The sequence below is a fragment of the Gopherus flavomarginatus genome, chromosome 19 (genome assembly GCF_025201925.1).
Source record: "Gopherus flavomarginatus isolate rGopFla2 chromosome 19, rGopFla2.mat.asm, whole genome shotgun sequence".
Lineage (NCBI taxonomy): Eukaryota > Metazoa > Chordata > Testudines > Testudinidae > Gopherus > Gopherus flavomarginatus.
In genome coordinates this window covers 1,595,728-1,617,954 of record NC_066635.1, presented here as the reverse complement: position 1 = coordinate 1,617,954, position 22,227 = coordinate 1,595,728, and the positions used below count along the sequence as shown (strand labels likewise).

Genomic DNA, 22,227 nt, shown 5'->3' with positions numbered 1-22,227 from the left:
TACAAATTCCCCTGATCAGCAGTTCTCAGGGGAGGGAGGAAGGGGCCACGAGAGGTTCTCAGGGGAGGGAGGAAGGGGCCATGAGCCAGGGCTTGTTTATGTAGCTGGGAAAGGAAGGGAAGGGGAGATAAGCCCTGGCTGGGATGATTTAGTTGGGGATTGGTCCTGCTTTGAGCAGCGGGTTGGACTAGATACCTCCTGAGGTCCCTTCCAACCCTGAGATTCTATGATTCTGTGATAACATTACTTTTACCTTCTTTCACACAAAGGGTGTTCATTTGACTAGTACATTTTTCATGCAGCTGCAGGCCTTATCAATTCTTACAAGCAACAGGGAAGGGGAAATATGGCATCTTATTTAACAAACAAAGACGTACTGCCTGCTTATGCCTTTATCCCCTAATGCCATGTAAGCACACCAGCAACTTCCCAGGTCTTTACTTAACCCTAACATATCCCAACACTCCCTCACTCTCTTCAAAGAAGGGTCCAGGCGTCCCTTTTTCTCGCACACTGAACGATGGGGGCATTCAGGCTGGAGGCCCTGGCTCCAGCTATGCTGATATGCTTGGTCCACTGATCATGCTACAAGGAAAGAGAAAAGGCAGGTCATAAAAAAGGGTAAGCCACTGAATTTACAAATATGGCTTTCTGGGAGAGGCTAAGGCAGCACATAATTTCAAACACCCCATGAATATGATCAATACTACATTTAATAGGAATAACGTTCCTACAACATGAGTAATACGACCAAGAAGTGAATGAGTGTCCATTAGGCCTGTCCAAAGGGCACAGGCAACATCAGTCCAAGTACAATCAGCAGACAGTTCAGTAGACAGTTGGAATGCATTTATTCCTGCAAGAGCCTTGGCTTCCAAAATCTGCATTTGGCGATGCTTGACCTGGAGCTGCCAGAGTAATTCTATCATATGGTCCCAGTGGGTTCAGGTACCAACATAGTCCAATTAGTAGGTATTGTTGGGTGTCCTGTTACATTAAGCCAATGCATAGCTAGTATATGAATCTGATAAGTGGAGTTTCCCAGTTGCAAGGAAAAGTTTCCTGGTCCAAATCCCACCCACGCTACACATCTTCCACCGTCCAAAACCTGGGCATTAAGCACAGCCGATCCCTCCCAGCAAATTGTATTTCCCTGTTCTACCGAATGCTGAGGGGGTACAGGTTCTGAATACTGCAGGGGTGACGATTCCTGCGGCCATCCCTTCCAGGTATTTCCCTGTCCCAGCCACACGAGACCCATGTGTGGGTAGTATACCTCGGATCCCATTAGAAACCGGGTGTTGTTATTTGTTATAACTACTTGCCATACGGGTTCTTGGGACCTTTTTCATTTGCACCCATGCCCGAACCCTGGCTGTAAAAGGATGGCTGAGGTCCATTTTCCTTTAGCCACTCCCCTGACAGTAAGTGTACATAGGCTTAGTGTACAGTCCCCCAAAATTGTCTGCCAGGTGGCTCTAAAGGGCCAATACACCTTTAATTGATTTGCTACATTAGTCTCCTCCAAACCAGATGGCCATAAACCCCGACGGGCATCCTGCAAGAGGTTTACAAGATGATTGGTGAGGTTTTGTTGAGCCTGGCCACATGTTTCTTCCCACAAAATAGTCTTTACACTGTTCACCAGTTCACTCATAAGGGATTCTGTAATATTCTCAAGGGTTAGAATAACATTTCCCAACAAACGATCTTTGAGCCAAGCACAGATCCCTGTAATAATCTCCCACATGTCCCGTAGCCCTAGGGCATGTTCCAAGAGTTGGATTAGAGCCTCTGAGTCAGCCTCCTGCAGCGACTTCCAACCTTCCCAGAGGTAGTTTCTGAGGGCTAGCCATTTTTGGATGTTCTTTTTTAATTCCCATCCAACCATTTCTAATGAGTTTTAAGTTGTCCATAGCAGCATTCTTTCACCTACTTTGGTAAACTGAGAACAGTTAGCAAATGTAGTACACCTCTACCTCGATATAACACGACCCAAGATAACACAACTTCAGATATAACTCAGTAAAGCGCGGGGGGAGGGGTGGCGGAGCTGCACACTCCGGTGGATCAAAGCAAGTTCAATATAACATGGTTTCATCTATAACGCGGTAAGATTTTTTGGCTCCTGAGGACAGCGTTATATCAAGATAGAGGTGTACTGAGATACTAATCAGTGGGGAACAGAGTGATGGACATAGTTGGGGATTGGTTCCTGCTTTGAGAATGGGGTTGGACTAGATGACCTCCTGAGGTCCCTTCCAACCCTGATATTGTATGGGTCTATGATTTGTAAACCAGATGCATTAAGAACCACAGGTCTTTGGATTGGGGTAAACCACCATGGAGATGGGTGTGTCACAGACTATTTGGAGGGATGTGGAGGAGTAGGGGGTGGTGGAAGAGATTTAATTAGGATACATTTTCCCTTGGTCCAAAAAGGGGCAGCAAAACATGTCCAATTAAAAGGGGATGTCATGCCTGAAGAATTTAGGGAAATCCAGACGAGAGTGAGATTTCCATCCAATGTCCACATTCCCCAGAGAGCCGAACCATTTCTCCAGAGGGATAACAAGGTGGAAAAGCTACACACTCCTGCATAAACAATTGCTGTGTAATTTGTACGAAGTGATTTAAGTGACCATTTACTCCCTCCATTTTAAAAGTCCACTTTGCTGAACTATTGTGGGTATACTTGGGGGCTTATAAGAAGCCGTTATTAAACCATTGAACAAAATGATTGGTTGGACCATATTCATTTTGCAAGTATACTTGGCATCAGTCACTGAGGGTATCAGGGTCAGTAGATGGTGGGCTAGGAGAAGGAGAAGAGAGAGTGGATTGACATGGGGTTTTTGTCTTATGTGCCCTGGTGTGTGGTAGCACAACGGTTGTAGGTTTAAAATTACTGACCATTTCAGGTGCTTCAGGGAAGGCTGTACACCCTGATCCCACCTCTCCAAATTTACATTGACGAGCATAGGGAATAAATCCCCAATAGTATGCAGTACCACAATTTGTTAAACCACAATTTCCTCCCTGCCAACAGGGAATTGTTCACCTTTGATACCAGGGCCACTGTTGGACTTGTTCTGGAATGTAGTCCTTGGATTACCGTTGTATTCCAATGTCCTCCAGATTAGGGCTGGATAAAGAGGCAGATTAAATCTGACCCATGCAGCCATGAGAAGTATCCACAGAAGCGGCCATAGTCCTGAAAAAACAGAATCACTTCATTCCTTTTGGCATTTGGTGAAGGCATTACAGTGCTTCACCTGAGAGACATGAGCTCACCAGTGCTGATCCTCATGGGATAAGCGCACCAGAGATGGATGAATCATGTCAGCTACCAGATAAGGATCCTCCCACCAGGGCACTGGAAAGTGGTGGGACTATGAGCACTATACATTACCAGCATCCCTGTTTGTATCTGATCCAGGGGATTGCGGGGGGGGGGCGGGGTGGAAATGGTACCAGGCTTTGGTTTTGGCCCTAGCCTTGCCCTCTGATTGGGCAGCCTCCCTGTGTAGTATTTGGATTCGCTCCTGAAGTTGGAGGATCCAGACCTCCATGTTTGTCTGCACGACCTGTTCCATTGGTGAGGGTGAGAGCAGGATTTCCCACTGAGGCATTGGTCTGCCTGTTAGCAGTTCGTGACTGAAGCCTTTGGCAGGCTGGGCTCGGATACACATTAAAATGAAAGGCAAGAGCTTGGCCCAATTGGTGCCTCCCAGATGGGCACCCTTCCAAAGCTCCTCCTTGGTGGTGTGATTCATGCACTCCACTTGCCCAGCGGCTTGAGGGTGGTAGGGGATATGGAGTTGCCACTCCACCCGCAGCAGTTCACTGAGATGCTGCAATAGAGAACTGTGAAATGCTGGCCCTCGATCTGAATCCATGATTCAGGGAACCCCCCAGCGAACAAAGACCTGGGTAACAAGCAGTGAGGCCATGATTTTGGCGGTTTGGAGTAGGGAAGGCTTCTACTCACTTACTGAATGTCTCCACAATTACCAGCATGAACCGATACCCAGCTTTAGTATGGGATGGGGGCCCGCATGGTCCATTTGTATTCTTTCCCAGGGACCAGTCAAGGGTCACTCCATGAGCTCTCCCTCGTGACCAGCTGTGGCTGGCTAGTGTCAGGCACACTCCAGACATGCCGCTAGCCAAGCTTTAACATCCCCTTTCCAGGAAGGCCACCAACCCAGGTGGCTTACCGTATCCCTCATTTCTTTCTCTCTTGGCTGTCCACTCACCTTAGAGCCATGTACCCACCACAGCAGGATGTCCTTCCACCGAAGGGATATGTAGGGGACTCCAGAAGTGGACCACAGAGAGTGGGATACAGGTGCAGTTACCTTGAAACTGTGACAGGCCCAATTCTCCCTGCCTTGCTGCATGGGTCCTCATTTACACTTATGCAAAGTGGGGCAAGCCAAATTCCCAATCATTCACTCCCATTAGAGGAAGCATTTGCGCTCGGCACGTGTGTAAACACCACTTGATTTCCATATGTGCAGCACTGAAAAGGTTGGGCAAGCCAGGTGGTCCTGGGAGGATTGCGTTAAGTTCAAGCCCACACCAATGCTAAGCTTGTCGGCCAGATGTTTCAAAAGTACCTGCAGAGACGGGGATTCATCTCAATGTGAGCATCTGAAATGTGGGCCTTAGTCTTGTGTTTTCGTATTCAAGACTTAAATCCCAATGGCCCAACCTTAACACCAGCTGTACCCAAGCATTTTATCTGGTGAAAGACTGGTACAATTAGATACAATAATCATTAGTCAATTGGATTAATTACAGCCTCTATTCTTTACATGAATGCTCAAGCGTTAATGAAGTGGAAAGTCTGAGAAACGGTACTCATGAGTTCTTACTGAGCCGAACAGACAGAAGCATCAGACACAAGTCCCAATTTCAAAACCGGGCGCATTTTTATTAGGATTGGTAACAAAACAAACAAACAAAGAAACAAAAAGCTTGTGCAGTGAATACATGACAGTTCCAGTGCTGGTCCGTTAAAATGAATTTTGCTGATCGAAGTTATAGAGGGGTTGGGAAAAGAACTGGAAATAGACTCTTGCTGCAGTTTTAACCATGAAAAGAAGTTAGCACAGAAATGTGGGCCACCCGGGATACGGCTAGCTTCTGACACTGCCCAGAGCTGGAGAGTCCTCATGTTCACCTAAGAGGCTGTTTATTGCTACCTAGTAGCATTGTGGGTCTCTATTACAAGCTGTGTTGCTGGGTGAATTGTGATTCTCCATTTCCTGAAGGGAGCTTCACTCTGTCTCTTCACATTCTCAGCAGTCCCACGCCTTTGTCTCCTGCTCCTCACCTGTCTGGTGACCCTGTCAGTCTCCGTTCTCAGCCTGGACACACACAACCTGCACGTCTTCAAGAGATCCATCACTAATATCACAAAGACAGCTCCAAAGGCATTTGAAGCTGGTAGGTAGCTCCCAAGAGGTAGCTCCTGTTTCCCTGCACAATTCCCCAGATGCTTTCTCTTTAACCATTGGTTTGCATTTTCCCAGGTCAAATCCGGCTGGTGAATGGCCCCAGCCACTGTGCTGGGCGGGTGGAAATTCTGTACAACAATGTCTGGGGCACTGTGTGCGATGACAGCTGGGACTTAAATGATGCATCAGTGGTGTGTCGGCAGCTGGGCTGTGGGGCTGGGGTATCGGCACCAGGCACAGCTCACTTTGGACAAGGATCTGGTCCCATCCTACTGGACGATGTTAATTGCAGAGGAGGAGAATCTGCCCTCACAGAGTGCACCTTAAAGCCTTGGGGAGTCCACAACTGTAACCATGGAGAAGATGCCAGTGTGGTGTGTTCAGGTAATGCTGACAACTGCCGTAACCTACCCTTGCCAGAGGGGCAGAGGGTGGTGGGATGCTGTTTCCTTACCCTACCCTCGCCTGGGGGCAGGAGACTTTTGCTGTTCCTGACCCTCTCCCAGGGGGTGGGAGTGGGAGGCTATTGCCAAATTTGCTGTACCCTACCCTTGCCAGGGGAGTAGAGGGGGCAGGAGGCTAGTTCTGTACCCTACACTCGCCCAGGGATGGGGATGGGAGGCTATTGCTGTACCCAACCCCTCACCCTCGCTTGGAGAGTCCTTCCCCAATGCCAGTGAGCTGCAGCGACTGGTGCAGCCTGTGGTCTAGTCCCATATCCTGTGGTCTTGAGGAGGAGCTCTGGGGTGCACCAGGGAACAGACACTCTTCTTTGTCACACTGGGGTAACCCCACTGACTCAGGGGTGCTACCCTGTTTACTTGGGTACTGGGGGAGTGGACCGGCCCACATCAGAATCGCTCTGCTGTCCTGCTACCAGCATAGCCCAGTCTGGCTGTGATCAGGGGTGCTGGAACAAGGGGTGCTGGAGGTGCTGCCCCACCCCTATGGCTTGAAGTGGTTTCCATCATATACAGGGTTTACAGTTTGGTTCAATGGCTCTCAGCACCCCCACTATAAACATTGTTCCAGTACTACTGGCCTGGGATCCCACCGGCTTGGACACCTCCTACTAGACTCCCGATGGGGTGAGCGGCAGAGCTGAAGGGGGCCGAGGCCTAGTCCTCACTGGGACCAGGCCATGTCTCTAGGTAGGGTCGCCATGGTTACACCTCTCTAGGACCTCCACTCCCCCACCCCCCGATAGAAATATGGCTAGACTGATGAGTTGTGGATCTACATTGGGTGCTCTGGGGGCAGGAGGAACTCAAAGGGGTGGATGTGGGGCACCATGGATAGAGGGGAGCCAGGAGGGAGCCAGACCAAGGGAAGGGGGAAATTCATGCAGGGGAGCCTGAGAGAGGAAGGGGGCAGGGGGAGACACATTGAGAAGCAGAGATGGGTCTATGCAGGTAACTCCAGAGGGAAACGATGGGTTTGACAGGATGAGTTTATGAATTTGGGGAGGAGGCACAAGGGAGACAGTGGGGAAATTTCTGTATTCACTTCATATCCAAATTAGGGCATTGCATCATTTGCATAAAACCTCCAGCTTTCTGGACCCATGGTATTAGCAGCTCCTCCAGCCATGCAACAGCTCAGACGATCTCCCCTGCCTCTCGATCAGACTGCATCACCCCCTCCAGATCCCCATCATGGTTTCACTCCTTATTCCCTCTTGGCCCATGGCTCTGATCTCATCGCTCACTCCCTGGTTGCCACCCGTCCCCTTTGCCAACAATGTCAGCTCCACAGACACACCCCCACTCACCCCTTCCCAGCTCAAAGCCCTTCCCCACACTGAGCATTGTGAATGAGGCACCTTCTCCATCTGGCACGCCATGGCCCCAGCCTCCCAACAGTTAAGTGTCTGTTAGACTCAGGCTGGGCATCTCAAAAGTGCCTAAGGGAGTTGGTTACCCAAATCCCATTCATGTGCCTCACTCCCTTAAGCAGCTCTGAAAATCCCAGGCCAGGTTTACATTAGGAGTGTGGTACTGGTGTAGCTGTATCTGTACTGTACTGACAAAGCCCTGCTAGTCTGGTCGCAGCTTCTATCAGTCAAGCTGGCCTTTGCTTTCCCTACACATCCGGAGTGAAACAAGCCAGCCCGGTCAAAGTGCAGTTCTGCTGGTAAAGAAGTGTCTTCACTAGGAGCTTTGCCAGCACAGCTTTGTCAGTCCAAGACCATATCCCCTCTCATCCCTGACTGAGTTGGCGGTGCTGGCAGAAGTCTGTGTTGTAGACCTGGCCTAGGCCTCGCTTCTTCCATGGCACCCACAAGAAGTGACCTCACAGTCACGCAGACACTATTACACACACACACAAAAAAGTATCACTCAAAGTTACACCTTCCTGTGGGCTTCCCAGGGCATCCTGTCTCCTCCAGTTCTGTCATTTTTATTGAAAGTTCTTTGGGGCAGGGAATGTCTTCATGTTGAGTCTTACCCCGTGGAGAGCACTCTTTCTATCTGTCTGTTCATATACTAGCCCACCATCAGAGGGATCAGGGAGATCAGAAGAGTACTTGAAGCTTGACTGAAAATTGGCCAGAACTGGGGCAGGCTGCTGGTGTAGGCCCGATCTGGTATTCCGTAGGGTGGCTCGTACCTCATTCTCTTTGAAGGAGAGGGAGATGATTGAAGTTACCCTGGCCATCATGTGGCCTGTACCAGCCTTCCCCAACTATGAAGTGCAAGAGGTCTGTTTGCAAGGGGTGGACTGGCATTCCTCAGTCTTTCCAAGGCTTGTTCACCCTGCAGTACTACAGATAGGCTGTTTGCCATCCAGGGCCTCCTGGAAGTTCTCTGGCATCAGGAGCTTACCCTTTGGCCTCCATTAGTTTGACTAAATTGGTTGGTGCACCCGTGGTTGGATCCCTTTGATCTTTGTGGCAGGAAGGTGTTGGCCTGTCCAGGAGAACTATGTGATTCTGACACTGCTGAGGTCTAAAGGCAGGATGAAAATGAGGCCTAGTGATTGTGCAGACCTGTAAATGTGGCCAGTGACAAGCTGGGGGAAGTCCATGGCTACCATGAGGGCTGAGGCCTGAGCTGGCAGGCCGAGTGTATAGTCTCCACTGGGGGTGAAGTTTTCCAGGACAGTGAATCTTTGGAGCTCCCTCCCCAAGTCTGGCAGAAGCTCTGCCTGGTCCTTTGGGGATTGCCCAACCTGGTGTCCTGTTTCTACTGGCATTTCTATGTTTATTCAATCGCTGGACTCATGGATCAGGTGGGCACATTCATATGAGGCCTAGTTTATTTTACATGTCAGATGGGGATAATAGGGCCCTGCCACCTTCCTTATCCTGCTGGGACTGAGGAAGCAAACTAGGAACTACTGGTAACTAGGACTGGCATTGGGTTTCCTACATCATCTGCTCAGACATGGCTGATGCATCCCAGATCAGGATCTCATCCATGACCAGGTCAGATCAGACCATAATCAGTAGTGCTTAATTTGTTATGAAAGAGGTGACGGGGTGCCACTGATGCAGCAAGCCCATAGGTGCCAGGGCTCTGAACTGCCAAGTCCAGCGGTGCTGGGCCTCAGCGTTGGCGAGCTCTGGCACAAATTAAGCACTGATAATCAGGGAAACATGGAGGGAACAGACCAAGTGACTTGCTGATACCAAAGGGCTATGGTGGATGTGGTTACCTTACTCAGGCCTCTGGCAAGTGATACCCTGGGAGGGACTAGAGAGGGATCCAGCAGCATTTCATCTCCAGGGAATATTCAGGCAGACACACACCCATGGATTCTGCATTTTCCCAGTAAGAAACACAAAACCGGGCATCAATCTGTGCCCCTGACCCAGCATGCAGTGAGCCTGTTCCCATTGCTCTGCAGACTTGACACTACGTACCAGCAAGGATGTCAATAGAAAGCTGCTCCAGCATTTTTCTCTGCAGCAATAACTCCTAGGCAGACTCCTCATGGTGGAAATGAAACTGACCACCCCACCCCTCCCCACTCGCAGTGATCCTAGATGACCTGAACAGGGAGCTTGGGGATTGGGCATGGGACAGCAGGGTGGGTAGAGAATGGCCTTGTATCATGGGTATTAAGAGGGGGGAACTTTGATGTTACAGGCCCTGGGGGGCATGAATCCCTGATGAATCCCGTCTGGGGCAAAAGCTGCCAACTGTGCCAGTTCGGCTGGGAATGGTATGGAACAGCCTGGCCTGGCCCACTCCAAACACTTTGACTACATATGGCTCCCTCAGTCTGGATTCTGTCCTGAGATGACACGAGACCCAAACATCATTTTAACCCTTTCCAGGCCTTTGTTTGCCTGTGCAAGCATGCAGCATCTCAGCATTGCCCTGAATGTAGCCACAGCAGGAGGATCGGAAGCTTTAGTGCCTAGTTTCATGGGCTCTGGTTAAATCAGCCTCTCTCTTCTGCCTTCAGCCAAGCCCAAGGACTGCAGTGAGATCCCCTCAGGCAGCCCCAGTGGCATCTACCTCATCCAGCCCACAGGACTGCACCAACTCGTGGTATACTGTGACATGAACGAATCAGCGGGGGGCTGGACGGTCCTCCAGCGGAACCGGCACAATACACCAATCACCTGGGCCGAGTCCTGGAGCACCTACAAGTACGGCTTTGGAAACGTGCAAGATGACTACTGGCTGGGGACGGAGTACATCTATCGGATCGCCAAGCAGAAGGTTTACCAGGTCAGGTTTGTCATCCATGATTCATCCGGCACCATGAAATATGCAGACTACAACCTCTTCAGTCTGGAAGACGAGTCCAATGGCTACAGGCTGAGGCTGGGCTCTTACACTGGGACTGCAGGGGATGCCATGATTGCAAACAATCCTAACTCCATGCATGACAACATGAAGTTCTCCACTAAAGACCTGGATCAGGACACTTACAGCAGGAACTGTGCGTCTAGCTATGGTGGGGGCTGGTGGTACTCGGCTTGTTATTCTGTTCGATTGAACGTCAAAGGGAGCATCACTTGGGGTAGTTTCTGTAGTGGGAACTGCCAAGCCTCTGCCATCCTCATCAAACCAGCCTCTTACTGTTAGTCACCCCTTCCCCACCCTTCTGTCTGCAGTGAGGCCAACCTCTGCTCCACAAAGGGATGGAAAAGGGTCAGAGTGTGTCATGGCCAAACCTCCTGCCCACCCTCACAGGCCCTCCTGGAGGAAGTATCAGGGTTACCCAGGAAACGGGGCCACTTTCCTTCTCCTCTCCTTCCCTGCAGACTTTCCGAGCTCTTCTCTGCTGGGCCTTTCCCTTCTGGGTTGAGTCATTTTAATTATATTAAAAATCAGAACAATGATTTTAAAAAATTTTAGCTTCCAAATGTAGCAGCTCCGGGGAGAGAATGTGCATGGCCTTGTAGTGACTTTTCTTTATACACTTAGTTCTTGGCTTCAGTGGGTGGCCACACACAGGTGAGAAGGACACAAACCCAGACAGGTTTCCACAAACTTCTTTTTCTCCTTCCTTGTGGGCATTAAAGCTTTAGATTAAAATTGCATTTCTAGCAATGACGTCTGCGTCATACCCCCGTGCAGCATCTCGGATGTGCTCATACAGTCTAACATAGGTGACAATGGAACAGGCATTCTGCGCTCTTCAGGTTCTCATCCCATTCTCCTCACCATTGGAAAGGAAACGGTTAAATGTTCTAATCAGGGCATTTAATCGTCATTGCTCCATGTCTGGCTGAGTTGTGACACAGCACAGGAGATGTGGCTGAACTCTGGAGTTTCATACCAGGGAAACTCATTCCTTATTCAGCACTGCATTATTACTCCAGGTTTGCATGGGTATAGTGCCACTGGCTTCAGTGGAGTTACTCCTCGTTTACACTGGTGTAAGGAAAAGGAGAATGAGGCCTCTTGGCTTCACTGGTGTTACAGCAGGGCCTGACTGCACACTGCCCTGTGCCTTGTGGAGTCCCTTATCCCCATGCAAAGTGAGTTCTATTGGGTGTGAAATGCTGTTTCCATTTGATCCCCCTCTTGCACAGGTGTAAATATCTGTATGACCAGCCAGGCAGGGGATCTCTCACTGCTCCAGTTCCAATTCCTGATGTGCCTGTGCTCCCAAAGCTAGTTCAAACACTGCCCCTCCCTGCTCCTGAGTAACCATATTTAGGCAGAGGAGAGCCTGTCCATGGGCTTTCTCCCAGGCCCACAGTTCAGTGAGGAGATGTAGAGCCGAGTGTCATGCACACACACAATGCCTGCTCCTCCCTTGTATTCTCATTTTCCCTTGGGCAAAGGGAGTGCCAGCTGTTCGGGCTGCAGCCCACACTGCGTGCCAGCAGAGATCCTGTAGCTCCATCTACGTTACAGACAGATCCTCAGCTATGGCCAAGGAGAACTCAGCACAGATGAGGGCTCAATTGCTACTCTAAATTAGTCCAGCCAGCAATGGCCCTCCTATACGTCCCCTTTCCTAGCCACATTCCCTATAGTGGCAGCCACAGCGGCAGCTCTAGTGACCCCCACAAGGCTGGAGTGACCCTCCCCTGGCTGAGGTAGGGCTGCTTTGGGCGAGAGTGCAGTGACACAAAGGGACAAGAGTGCGGCTCAGAATCAGGAATGGCCACACCAAGTCCATCTGCCCCTAGCCACCAGGGCCTCCCCTCTCCCAGCAGCTAGGGAGGAGGCCCCAGCAGGCCCTGCCTCTGACCTTCTGGCAGTAGGACCCTGTGTGGGGCACCCTGTCATTTCACATCCCCCAGAGTTGGGGACCTTCTTCCACCACTGTGACCCTCTGGCAACCAGTCATCACTGCCACTTCTCCTCAGGCAGATGCAGGGGGCTTCCTCCTTCCTCAAGACCACTGGGACAGCTTCCCCGGGAGCAAAGGGCCCCTCTGGGGCACAGGGGTCCTATGTATGGGGATGGGTACCACCCGCCCAGTGGTGGGTCCCTCACAAAGAACCCTCTGTGAGGGGGGCAGAAGACTCCTCACACAGGTCCTCTGCTAGCTGGGATGGAGGGCCTCCCGACCCCAATCCCTGCTTGGGCTGTGGAGCTGAGGCCTCCTCTGGGACAGCCTGTCACACACCAGTGCCCTGGGCCACTACAACCCAGTCTGGGACAGGGATAGGAACAGGGACAGGTCCTGGGTAGGGCCATGGGTGGGGTGTGCCCAGGATCTCCGACTGCCATAACTCAGCCCCAAACATTCAAAACACACAAATCAACCCAAAATATCCAGAGATTGACTAAAAACTCGGTGATGATGGAGAATAACAAACCCTGAGGTTTGTCGTGTGCCTGGTGGTGTCTGAGCCTGAGGAGGGGCAGCCGCCCACCCCGTGGGGATGTGAGCCATGAGCATCTCAACCTGCATGGTGTGGCACAAACATCTCCCCGTGGGAGCTCCCGTACTGCCCCATCTCCCCTCAGCACCATCCTGCCTCCCTTCCTGTCCCAGCCACCTTCTCCCCAACATCCCCTGCACCCTTCAATCTCCTCCTGCCCTCCACATACCCCTCCATCCCCTCCATCTCCTCCTGCCCATCCCCACACCCCCTGTGCCTCCTCAGTCTCCATCTGCCCCCACATCCCCCTTCATCCCCTCAGTCTCCTCTTGCCCTTCCCACATATCCCTCAGGCTGCCTCCTGCCACTCCCCAAACCCCCTACACCTCGTCAGTCTCCTCCTACCCCCATATCCCCCTGCACCCCCTCAGTCTCTTGCCCTCCACATTCCCCTGCACCCCATCAGTCTGTCCTCTGCTCCCCACAGTCTTTTGCACCCCATTTTGATGGTGTGTGTAAACCCACCCCCTCTCCCCACACACACACACAGGCTTTGAAAAGCCAGTCAGGGTAGCTGGCGGCACCGAGATGGAGAGTAAGGCCTAACTGAATAAGAAGCCCAGCTGGGCAGGAGCAGGGTGGATTATAAAGCCAGGAAACTGGCAGCAGAAAGGGGCTGAGGCTAGGTGCCCAGCTGGGCTGGTGGAGGATTTTCTAACCCCAAATGAAGTCACTCTGGAAATTGAAGAAGAGTCTGTTAGAGAGGAGAATGGATACAAGGTAGAGGGAAAACAAGAGAGTCAAAGCAGACTCCGATGATGACGATGATACCAGCCAAACAAACCATGCTGAAGGAAATACATCCAAATGTTATCTTGTGATCCCTTGCCAAAGAAACAAGATTCAGTGATGTTACCCCTGTGGAAGTAGCTGACTGGGTTAAAAAAGCATAGGAGGCTGTGAGGTGGGGATCTTTCAGTTGAATGTGAAGACAATGAGCAAACTGATGAACTTCTAAAAACTGAAATGCTGGGGAAAGTTAAAATAAGTTGCCAGCTACCAAAGTATTTGACTGAACTGAAGGGAATACTATATGGAGTGCCATTAGAGCTGACCATAGAATCATAGAATCACAGAATATCAGGGGTGGAAGAGACCTCAGCAGGTCATCTAGTCCAGCCTCCTGCTCAAAGCAGGACCAACCCCAACTAAATCATCCCAGCCAGGGCTTTGTCAAGCCAGGCCTTAAAAACCTCTAAGGCTGGAGATTCCACCACCTCCCTAGATAACCCATTCCAGTGCTTCACCACTCTTTCAGTGAAATAGTGTTTCCTAATATCCAACCTAGACCTCCCCCACTGCAACTTGAGACCATTGCTCCTTGTTTGGTCATCTGCCACCACTGAGTACAGCCGAGCGCCATCTTCTTTGGAACCTCCCTTCAGGTAGTTGAAGATGCTATCAAATTCCCCGTCACTCTTCTCTTTTGCAGACTAAATAACCTCAGTTTCTCCTCATAAGTCATGTACCCCAACCCCCTAATCTTTTCACTGCCCTCCACTGGACTCTCTCCAATTTGTTCACATCTCTTCTGCAGTGGGGGGACCAGAACTGGATGCAATACTCCAGGTGTGGTCTCACCAGTGCCAAATAGAGGGGAATAATCACTTCCCTCGATCTGCTGGCAATGCTCCTATTAATGCAGCCCAATATGCTATTGGCCTTCTTGACAACGAGGGCACACTGCTGACTCATATCCAGCTTCTCGTCCACTGTATTCCCCAGGTCCCTCTCTGCAGAACTGCTGCTTAGCCAGTCGGTTCCCAGCTTGTAGCAGTGCATGGGATTCTTCCTTCCTAAGTGCAGGACTCTGCACTTGTTCTTGTTGAACCTCATCAGATTTATTTTGGCCCAATCCTCCAATTTGTCTAGGTCACTCTGGACCCTATCCCTACCCTCCAGCATATTTACCTCTGTCACGGAGTCACCGGGCGATGCTCTGGAACTGCTCCCCACCAAGACAGTCAGGACTTTGGGGAGCCTCCTCTCCCTTGGAGCAGACTTGTTCAGGGCAAGAAGCTCACACAGCTTCACCTCCTGGGTCTCTCCTTGGAGCATTCAGCATCCTCTGCCCCTCCGTGCACTTCCCACAGCGAGTCCACCCCAGCGGGGTCCCGGGGAAGCCACTGGGTCCTGCACCCCCACTTCGCAGTCAGACGTGACTCTCAGCCAGCCAGTAACACAGAGGTTTATTCGATGACAGGAACAGGGTCTAAAACAGAGCTTGTAGATACAGCGAACCGGACCCCTCAGCTGGGTCCATTCTGGGGGGCAGTGAGCCAGACCCCCAGGTCTGCCCTCCACCCTTGACCCCAGCCAGCTCCAGACTAACAACCCCTCCCAGCCCCTCTTCTCTGCTCAGCCCCTTTCCCTGGCCAGGAGGTCACCTGATCCCTTTGTCTCCAACACCTTCAGTTGGCACCTTTGCAGAGGAGGGGCCCAGGCCATCAGTTGCTAGGAGACAGAGTGTCAGGCACTTAGGTGCACTGGCCCTTTGCTCTGCCAGATACTTAAGAACTGCCATGGGGACACTGAGGCACCAACACAGTATTCAGAGCAAACATTAAGAACTTTCCCAGTTCGTCACATCTCTCCCCCCTTCGAGACCGAACTGAGCGAGGTCACTCCAGCCAGTGACCTGGGGAAGTTCGAACCCACCAAGGTTCCCATGGATGCCCCAGCATCTCTCCCATCCCTTGGTGTGAGTTACACCAGGACAGTCCAGTCTTACGCCCTCCCTTAGGTCGGGTGTGCTTGATGGCACTTGCAGGCCGCATGTGGGAAGGTTTATGCAGCCCACACCCTTTGCCACCCCAGTACCCCTGGGCTTCAAGCTGGGATTGGGTCTTTTCCCAGCCCTCTGGTCTGTGATTCAGGCTTCCTTGGTTAAGAGCCCCCATCTTGGCCTTTGCCAGCTCTGGGCTTGGGCTGCCACTTCCCACTTTGTGGCCCAGACACAACACCTCTGCCGTCCCCCCTTGCACTTTCCAGCTTTTAACGTCAGTCCCACCTCCTTGAGGCAGCCCAGCCCCCTCTTCACCTGGGACACCTGTTCCTCCCAGGTCTGGCTAAAGATGTACATGTTATCAGTGTCTGCCAGGGCCAAGTTCTCCATCCCTCTCAGCTTGTCTAGAATCTCCCCAGGCCTAGGCATGGGGTCGGCATCGGACACTGTGATGGCTTTAAGCTTCTGATAGCCCCCATAAAACCAGATCATCCTGTCTCGCTTGGGGATCAGCCCCACGGGTGAGGCCCATGGGCTGTAAAATGGCTGGATCCCATCTAAAGCCAGCATGTCCCTGACCTCTCTCTCCAGGTTCTGGGCTGCTTTCCCAGTGACTCTGAACGGGGAACACCTGATGGGGAGATTTTCTCCCACCTCAGGGAAGAGATCCCCCAGGGGGTCTTCCCCCTTCTCCATCCAATCCTCCCCCTTCAGGTCCAGGGGTCCCCTCACTCTCCTCCCATCCAGCAGCTCAAATGGGAAGAACCCTGTGGATTCCTGGGGCACCACCAGCTGCCTTCCGATTCCCCCCAGTTCTACTTCCCCTTGGGGAGCCCATTCTCGGTACAGGAATCCCTTCTCCTGCAGGACTCTGTCCCTGCAGCCTTCCCCAAGGAGGTTTGCAGCGCTGTGGCCAGCAAGTTCTCTCAGCTTCTCCAAGGAGGGATCCTTCTGCAGCTCGGTCTGGGATTCAGCAGCTGGGGCAGGGAGTGGGACCTGCTCCCTCTCGCTGGCTGGGCCTGGGGTCACAGCCCCCCTGAGCCCTGTCCCTGGTAGTTCCCTCCCTGCTGTGTAATCACTTCCCAGCAGCACGTCTGGACCAGGCAAACCTGTTTGGCAGCTGACCTGCCCTGCCCGGGTGTCCCCCCACTCAGCTGGGATCTCAGCTCCCCCCGTGCTCAGCGCTGCCCTTGCTGTCCCAGTGGGGCCAGGCAGCGAGCTGTCTGCTCTGGTCACAGCATCAGAGCCAGCGTGACCCCCCTCTCCGGTGTGCAGGGGGGCAGGGAGCATCTCTCCCTCCCACTCAGCCCCAGGGGACTGGTTACAGGTAGGCAGGTATCCTGAGCCCAGCAGCCCCTCCCCCCTGCCAGCCAGGTCATTTGCATTTTCACTGACCATTTCCATCCTAGCCAATTGGTTCCCTGGATTTGAATTCAAACCCTCGGCCGTTACAGGAGCGTGGCCTGGATCCTGTCCCATGGGGAGACAGTCACCCCCCAACAGGGCCTCCCAGCCGATATCCTGGAGAACCCCAACGACCAGCTAGCCCAACCCCTCCTGGGTCTGCACAGGGATCTGGGCCATAGGCAGGGCGAGGGGCTTCACCCCAGGGAACTTCACCCAGGTCCCACAGTCCCTCAGCATCTGGGGCTGCACCACCACAGTTCTCTCTGTCCCAGGGTCTCGCCCCTGCAGACGTGTTTCCCCACTGACCCCTGGGCAGCCCCCTATGTCTCTCTGATCCACCATCACCAGTCCACGCTGCTGCTGCTTCTCCTGCAGCTTTTCCTCGGGCTGTTGCTTTCTCTCATGGTCCTCTCGCTCTCTCGGGCTCTGCTCCCATCCCATCCGTCTCCAATCTCCTGATGGGGAACCCAATCGTGAAGACCCTCGTCTGATTGGGGACCAGACTCCCGGGGATGCCTGGCTCATGCTCCAGCTGCTCTCAGATCCTCTTGTAGCCCCATCTGGGCCAGGAATCTGCTCCTCAGAGCGGTGCTTCTCCTCCAACTGCACTATTAACTGTGCCTTGGTGAACGTCCCCATGCGTAACCCTCTCTTTGTGCACAGGATCACAATGTCCTTCTCAAGGAGATGGTGATAGGCCATCACTTCACCGTTCCCAAGTGGCTCTGGACTCACAGGCCTGTGTGCTCTTGGCTCCCCCATGGTTTCCAGGAAGAACCCCGGGTGTGCCAGCCCTTCTCGTGATCACCACCTCTTTGCCAGGGTCGAGCTGCAGACTCCTCCGCCCCTGGAACCGCTCACTGCAATCCCCAGGGGAACCCTGCTACTGCAAAATCCTTCTCTCTCCCAGGGTCGAGCGGCAAGCTCCTCCGCCCCTGAGACTGCTCGCTGCAGTCCTCAGGGGGACCCTGTTACTCCAACAGTCCTTCTCGCTGGTCACACACTCCCAGAGGTTAACTGCCCCCTGAAACCGTCCCTCTCTGAGCCTTCAGCCCACCTGGTCCTCATTATCCCTCCTTTATTTTACTGCTCCCCAGTCACTTACTGCAAGCAGCGCCATTCACGGGGTGCAGTACGTCCCGCCGCTGCCACCAGTTGTCACGGAGTCACCGGGCGATGCTCTGGAACTGCTCCCCACCAAGCCAGGCAGGACTTTGGGGAGCCTCCTCTCCCTTGGAGCAGACTTGTTCAGGGCAAGAAGCTCACACGTCTTCACCTCCTGGGTCTCTCCTTGGAGCATTCAGCATCCTCTGCCCCTCCATGCGCTTCCCACAGCGAGCCTGCCCCAGCGGGGTCCTGGGGAAGCCACCGGGTCCTGCACCCCCACTTCACAGTCAGACGTGACTCTCAGCCAGCCAGTAACACAGAGGTTTATTCGATGACAGGAACAGGGTCTAAAACAGAGCTTGTAGGTACAGCGAACCGGACCCCTCGGCCGGGTCCATTCTGGGGGGCAGTGAGCCAGACCCCCAGGTCTGCCCTCCACCCTTGACCCCAGCCAGCTCCCGACTAACCACCCCTCCCAGCCCCTCCTCTCTCCTCAGCCCCTTTCCCGGGCCAGGAGGTCACCTGATCCCTTTGTCTCCAACACCTTCAGCTGGCACCTTTGCAGAGGAGGGGCCCAGGCCATCAGTTGCTAGGAGACAGAGTGTCAGGCATTTAGGTGCACTGGCCCTTTGCTCTGCCAGATACTTAAGAACTGCCATGGGGACACTGAGGCACCAACACAGTATTCAGAGAAAACATTAAGAACTTTCCCAGTTCGTCACACCCTCTCCCCCGAGTTTAGAGTCATCTGCGAACTTGCTGAGGCTGCAATTCATCCCATCATCCTGATCATTAATAAAGATGTTGAACAAAACCAGCCCCAGGACCCTGGGACACTCCGCTTGATATCGGCTGCCAACTAGACATCGAGCCATTGATCACTACCCGTTAAGCCCGACAATCTAGCCAGCTTTCTATCCACCTTATAGTCCATTCATCCAGCCCATACTTTTTTAACTTGCTGGCAAGAATACTGTGGGAGACCGTATCAAAAGCTTTGCTAAAGTCAAGATACATCACATCCACCGCTTTCCCCATATCCACAGAGCCAGTTATCTCATCAGAGAAGGCAATCAGGTTGGTCAGGCATGCCTTGCCCTTGGTGAATCCATGCTGACTGTTCCTGATCACCTTCCTCTCCTCCAAGTGCTTCAAAATGGATTCCTCAAGGACCTGCTCCATGATTTTGCTGTAGTTCCCCAGGTTTTCTTTCTTCTCTTTTTTAAATATGGGCACTATATTTGCCTTTTTCCAATCATCCGGGACCTCCCCTGATCGCCACGAATTTTCAAAGATAATGGCCAATGGCTCTTCAATCACATCTGCCAACTCCCTTAGCACCCTTGGATGCATTAGATCTAGATCCATGGACTTGTGCTCATCCAGCTTTTCTAAATAGTCCTTAACCTGTTCTTTCACCACTGAGGGCTGCTCACCTGCTCCCAACGATGAGATAAGCACAGCAGAAGATAAAGTGGTAGTAAGTTTTGTAACTAGTTAGTAAATAAGCTGGAGCAAACAAGCTGTATAGATTATATTTAAGGAGGGACTCTAACTGAGAAAGTAATGCAAGGGTTTCAGATATTTAGAACCAAGCCATATATGCCTCCTTCTCCTGAGGGGTGCTAAGTGCCAATGCTCTGGGCATGTAGCAACTGTTTGTAAAGGGAAAACCAAGATGCAGTAAATGTTGGGGAGAGCACTCCTATGAAATTGTACAGCTGGGATAGAGGTCAAATGTAGTAACTGGTTGCAATCACACTCTGGCATGTAGAGGGTGTATTGCAGCAAGGCAAGCTAAAGATAGACAAACAAAAAATTGTTAATAACATCATGCAGAAGCTGTAAGGAGACTCTCAAAGCATCAGGTGGGGAGGGAAGAGACAATCAGCACAGGAAACGGGGAACTGCAGTTGCAGACACAGCCTCCTTGTATAAGCACCCTGGAAGGAATAGGCAGTGACGTTCTAGGAATGAAAAAAGAAAGGTTAATTGCATTTATGCTAGAAGTGATCAATTGCACATCTGAAACTGTGGAAAAAATCAGAAAAAATAAAAATTATAGCTAAGGCAGCAGGGAAAATACTTGTATATTAGCCACTTGTCAGTGGACTGTATTCATGCAATTTTGAATAGCATTAATGGAGAAATATGACTAGTTTGGGGAGCTCAGTCTTTTGTTGGAATGCACACAGTTTGATAGAATATGGTCAAGAACTAAAAGAAAATATCCTGCCAATGAAAACTAAACCAGGTGTCATATGCATCCAGGATACATGGCTGGTTGAAAAGCTTTTAAAATTCCAGGCTATATGTCTTTAGGCAAGATGGAAAAGTAGGACTAGGAGGAGGTGTTTGTACTTTCATAAGGGAACAATAAAATACACAGCAGTAGAAAATGAAGAAGTAAGCTTAGAAAATAATTCTGAGACATGGCTAGAAAGGGTTGAACATCCAGCAAAATAAATAACCCTCAAAAGACATTGAGGGAGATAATGTTTGTGTTTTTGTGTATTTACATCTGTATGAGTAGGGTCGACAATGTAATCAACAGTCCCTGTCTATGCTGTATTCTGATATCATGTAAATAAATCGTAAATATGGGATTTCTCGGTAATCCTCTCTCTTTGAAATGTACTGTGAATGGTGAAGGAAAAAGCAAGTGGCCTCATTTTAATTCGTATAGCTAAGTACCCATGATGGACCTCCTTCAAAGTCAGGCTGTAGTAAGAGGAGGCCCTGAGACATAAACCTGGGTATCAGAGGCCCGGCATGAGGCCTAAGGCCTGAACTAAAGTAATGGTCAAGACTTTGCTCACATAAAGCAAAGTGAAGCTGCGAGCCAGAGGCAGGCCCTGCTCACAGGAGCTGGCAAGGAAAGGGCTGATGCTGCAAAAAGAGACATACCTAAAAGATACTGGACACCGGATATCAGAACATTCACATACTTGTACCCTCCACAAAGATAACAGGGAACAAGCTGACCCATCCCAATGACAGGGCCAAAAGGGTAATATGATGGATAGAGTTGTTTTATTCGACCCAACATGTACAAGGTGAGGGGTGGTACCTTGCTACGTAGAAGGATTGCACCTCAATACGTCAGGAGTGAAGTGTAACTTGTTTGTACCTGTGTATAAGAATGTATCCCTGAGGCGGTGTACGGGGTTTTGCCTAGGGGGCAGTGGAAAGTCCCACCTCTGACTGAACTGAGTCCATTGTCAGGGAGCACATAAGTACTAGCTAGCTGCACCTGAGGCCATGGCTACACTTACAGTTCTGCAGCGCTGGTAGTTACAGCTGTGTTCGTACAGCTGTGTAGGGAAAGCGCTGCAGTGTGGCCACACTGACAGCTACCAGCCCTGCAGTGTGGCCACATTTGCAGCATTTGCAGCGCTGTTGGGAAAAGTTTTGACCTTTCCCCCACCTGTCTCTTATTCACTAAATGCTAACTATGCACTCCTAAATAGCCGTCAGACCACATAAACAGGTGCTCAACAGTCAGCGATCTGTGCAGAGCTGGGGCAGCTGATGACACACGCTAATTACCTTTTGAACTCCAACTTGTCAAAAGATATGAGATTGTATAAAAGATCCTTGGGTCCTGCTTCTGTGATCTCAGATCTGCTTAGGCTTCATCAGGGGAAGTTTGAGTCACAAGACTGAGGTCCCAGTTATGCTGGTGCGCCCTGAATATGATATCTGGACATTGGACTATAACCTATGAACTGAATTCTAAAGGAACTCTTTGCAACTACAGAGCTCACCATCTCTGCTGTGAAACTGAACATCAATAGACGGAACCCATGTCTGTCTGTATATTGATCTTTTAACCATACTCTCTCTCTTTTGTTTTTTAATAAATTTTAGTTTAGTTTATACAAATTGGCTACAGCGTGTATTTGGGTGAGATCTGAAACATTCATTAATCTGGGAGGTGATGTGTTTGATCCTTTGGGATTGGTAGAACCTTTTCTTTTATATGATGAAATAAGATTTACATAAATGTTCATCATATTTGACATGGGTACCTGGATGGAGGCCTGAGGCTGGATCACTTTAAGGGAACTATTTTGTTTGGACGTCTGAGTAACTAGTAAGGTAATAAAGAACCTGGTTTATGCTGGCTTGGTAAATCAAAGAATTGGAATATCCACCAGCTTTTTGGGGTTTGGCTGCCCCATTCTTTGCAGTGAGTGCCCATAGCTGGGCTGGCTCCA

General features: G+C 51.1%; 2 protein-coding genes across 5 annotated transcripts in view; one reads left to right on the top strand and one right to left on the bottom strand.

The window, feature by feature from the left end:
• The window catches only part of LOC127037463 (fibrinogen-like protein 1-like protein), a 59,868-nt gene that overhangs the window by 8,225 nt on the left and 29,416 nt on the right, over positions 1-22,227 (top strand). Inside the window, exons 2-4 of one of the 3 annotated variants that reach the window (XM_050929218.1) lie at positions 5,311-5,454; positions 5,541-5,849; positions 9,879-10,152. In XM_050929218.1, the coding sequence (XP_050785175.1) occupies positions 5,311-5,454; positions 5,541-5,849; positions 9,879-10,152 (727 nt within the window). Of the gene's footprint in view, positions 1-5,310; positions 5,455-5,540; positions 5,850-9,878; positions 11,063-22,227 lie in introns of those variants that run through there. The other 2 variants (XM_050929219.1, XM_050929217.1) reach the window with 2 other exon arrangements.
• The window catches only part of LOC127037472 (uncharacterized), a 269,283-nt gene continuing 264,076 nt past the window's right edge, over positions 17,021-22,227 (bottom strand). For both annotated transcript variants that reach the window (XM_050929233.1, XM_050929232.1), the window contains exon 2: positions 17,021-17,711. In XM_050929233.1, the coding sequence (XP_050785190.1) occupies positions 17,036-17,662 (627 nt within the window). In that variant the 5' untranslated portion in view covers positions 17,663-17,711 and the 3' untranslated portion in view covers positions 17,021-17,035. The remainder of the gene's footprint in view (positions 17,712-22,227) is intronic.